Below are 3,750 nucleotides of genomic sequence, written 5' to 3'. Positions count from 1 at the left end.
AAAGAAACCGTTCTCTCTGTGCGTGTATTAGCTATAGTACACATAACACAAACTATAGAAAAATATGCGTGTTAGGTGTGAGACATCACCGTTAGAAGTAGATCTATAACACATGTGTGAATATTAACATGTCACACACTTAAAATGTGTGAATAATGAGTCACACATATTTAATGCATAATTTTTCAAACATCATACACTATTGTCTTAATTGTCGCATCAATTAAAATATCCCGTTTAAAACTTCACAATAAATATCTCTAGAATTAAAATCGAAATATTATTGTGTGCTGTAGAATATGTAATTTGGTGAAGGCATTATTATATATTCTTGCTGTTTAAAATCGCATTATATAACGTAATTACTTGTTTTAAACGGCAAGAAACGTGTAAAAAGTGCTTTCACCAAATTACATACATATGTGTATAATAGTAAAACACTTGAATTTGCAATGTAGTGCGATCTTTTTTACACATTTAAAGGTACCTTGAAAATCACCCACCTAAATAAGTTATACACCTCCAGCTGTGTGAAGAGTCACATACGCCAATAAAATCAAACACCCATTTGTGCATGAAAAAGTCACACACTTACAGACGTCTTGAAACGGCGGACACGCATCATATGCGATAAAGTGTGTGATATTCATCACTTTATCGCTTCTAACAGTGCTGTTTTCAGAAACTGCGCCATAATTAATGCAATCTTAAACAAGAAATATATGACAAACGTATAATATAAACTTCATATATGTTGATCTGGATATTTATTGTAGCATTTGTGTACACTACATAGTGGTTTTTTTATTTTAAAATCTACATTCATGATATATAAAAGGAATAATACACTGCATTCATTAAAATTAAAAATTAAAACAAATTTATATTAAAAATAATAATTCCCTTAAGACCAAAGAAATCATACTACAGCATTTGACGAGAAACGGTTTCCAAAAATGTAGTGAAATTTTCTTCAGGTTCCAAATCCAAGAGACGACAGGATACATTCCACAATTTGTCTGCATACTGACGATCATTTGCCTTCCGGTATGTGTTGGAAACGCCGCAGTTTCTACGTATAAAAAGTTAAAAAAGAACAATATGTGGAATTGAATTTTATACCTTGTATAAAAATAATTTCATGTGTTCTTACGAATAATAAAGTCCAGTCTGATTAGCAATTCCCTCATCAATTGAACAATATATTGTAGTTTGAGTACCTTGTATTACATTTTTACCAAATAAATGCGCACAGGTATTAAAGAAAAAAGGTGCAATACAAGATACCGTACTATCGCTATATCGTGTTATTTCGGTCGCAATCACACCAGGATGTAAAGAATATACGTTTATCCCATGAATATTTGCTTCTAAAAATCAAAATCTTTGTATAAAAAATTATCTCTTCTGTATTATAAAATAAAAAACATATATTTAATAAGAATTATCGATTAGTAACTGCTAAATATTAATTAGCAGGTATTAAATAAATGTGATGTATTCTAATCGGAAACGTTTCCTTTTTCGGTATACCTTTTAATCGACGAGCGAGTTCCTTGGTGAACAAAATATTCGCCAATTTAGTTTGTGTATATCGTAAAAACGGTGAATAAGATCTTTTCATATTAATATCGTCAAAATTTATGTTTGCAACTATAAAAGAATGTTTCTATTATATTTCTATTATATTTGTACTTTAAACTAGAACGACTGGAACGTTAAATATTCTACTTCATTTTTAAAGCGATCATAATATCGCTTTACATACGAGTATATAGAAACGATGCAAGGTTGACTATTCTGCAACTAGGAGAAGACGATTGCATTTTTGGTAGTAACAGAAGTGTCAAAAGAAAATGGCCGAGATAGTTCACTTGTAATGTTGCTTCAATTCCATCCTCCGTTATCTTGTACGGATATGCAGCCACACCGGCATTGTTTATGAGTATATGAATAGCTGCTTCGTTTGTCAGCAAGCTTTTAGCACAATCTCTCACGCTCTTCAAACTACATAGATCGAGCAAATATATCGCAAGCTCACCTACGTTATTTTCATATTCATCCTTTGTTATCCTAAAAGTAGCCATACAAACTAATCATCATTTTCTTCAACATAAAATACTTCAATTAAGATAAATAAAGTTTCGGAAAAACAAAAATGAATAAATTTAAACAATGTTAATTTAATTAATTTTTATGATACAAGTTTGATATATTTACCACGATGGCGGATTGTTCTTTATATCGTCAATTGCTTCATTTGTTTTTTCTATATTTCTACATGCTAGAATTACTCTAGCGCCTAAGTGCACACGTTATTTATTAAAATGTGTTTAATATGTTTTACAGATTTATAAAAAGTTTTATGAAATTGTAAATGAATTACAAAGATAACATAAAGAATCTAAAATTCTAGTAAAGAAATGTATATAATCTTTCTCTCATGAAATATAAATATGTTATATGGCCATTTGACAATGACGCACTGAGAAAAATACCCGATTAAATATAATCAAATAATCCAGTGACAAACGGATAAATCTGATTTAATTGTTTATTCGAAAAAAAAAGATCGGATTTCGATTAAATTTCATCGGTAACTGCATTTTATCGAATCAAGTTCATCGGATATACGAGGTGTGTCCCAAAAGTATCCGACCTCTGCATATATCTTTATCCTTGGGCATCCTATTGTGGAAAACAGGTATTCAGTATTTAAGGTGGACCTTTAGAAGTACCACCACCAAGCGGTACGACCCAACACTTTTTCAGTCGGCAACGGTACGCAGTTGTGTGAGCGTCGAAAATTGCGAGCGTCGCATTTCACAAAATTCGTTCCATAGTGCCTACGGAAGAACCAAAGAATTCTCGAGGTCAAATTGCAAAATTTACAACACAAATTCTCTGCTCGACTCGTTCAGTCACTGTAAAATGCGACGCTCGGAGTTTTCGACGCTCACATAACTGCGTACCGTTGCCGACTGAACAGCTGTTGGGTCATGCCGCTTGGTGGGGATACTCCTAAAGGTCCACCCTAAATACTGAATACCTGTTTTCCACAATAAGATGCCCAAGGATAAAGATATATGCAGAGGTCGGATACTTTTGGGACACACCTCGTATATATAATTTTATCGGAAAAGCTAATCGGACAAGTTAACCATCGGAAACATTTAATTGGTTTATCCGATGGAAATTTTTCTCAGTGTGATACTGTTATCTTCTGACTGGTGACAAATTTATATTTCATTAATAGGAAACAATATCTACTGAAATTACAAAGTTTAGGATAACTTAAAGCTACATCATTTCAGTAAACTTACCTCTCGCATATAAATCTCTGGCAGTCTCCTTGCCGATACCACTGCTTGCTCCCGTTATCACAACAGTTTTACCATCAAGACGTGCTTTGCTCGTACACATTTTATTAAAGAACCACATTTTAAGATGCTTCTTTACAGATCTCCTACGAATTTCCAATATGTCAAAAACTATTTTTATCGGAATTTATACACTACCGCTTTCAGTACACCAGATCTGACCAGTACAACGTGTCGACGTTATTTGTCGAACAGGTATACGCTCGCGTCATATAACATGGCATTTTTACTCATACTCATTTAAAAAACTAATTTCTGCTAATCGACGGAAATACATAATTAATTTTAATCTCTGGGTAAATATGCAGAAAAGGTAACACCTCACCGATTTCCTCGCCACTTAGATAGGTATGTTGTAGGGGAGAGTTTT

General features: G+C 32.8%; 1 protein-coding gene across 1 annotated transcript; it reads right to left on the bottom strand.

Moving 5' to 3' along the window:
• Positions 1-751: 751 nt before the first annotated feature.
• On the bottom strand, positions 752-3,626 carry LOC105567453 (retinol dehydrogenase 12-like). The gene is made up of 6 exons (XM_012022340.1): positions 3,324-3,626; positions 2,221-2,302; positions 1,769-2,073; positions 1,534-1,653; positions 1,154-1,370; positions 752-1,072 (listed from the first exon to the last, which is right to left on the bottom strand). Exons 1-6 carry the CDS (start codon positions 3,439-3,441, stop codon positions 925-927), a joined length of 990 nt encoding a protein of 329 aa, XP_011877730.1. The 5' UTR covers positions 3,442-3,626; the 3' UTR covers positions 752-924.
• Positions 3,627-3,750: the final 124 nt, after the last annotated feature.

The sequence above is a fragment of the Vollenhovia emeryi genome, unplaced genomic scaffold, assembly GCF_000949405.1.
Source record: "Vollenhovia emeryi isolate VEMERY1.0 unplaced genomic scaffold, V.emery_V1.0 DF939137.1, whole genome shotgun sequence".
In the NCBI taxonomy this organism is placed as follows: Eukaryota; Metazoa; Arthropoda; class Insecta; order Hymenoptera; family Formicidae; genus Vollenhovia; species Vollenhovia emeryi.
The sequence above is the reverse complement of the archived record's forward strand: the minus strand, read 5'-3'. Positions and strand labels throughout refer to the sequence as shown.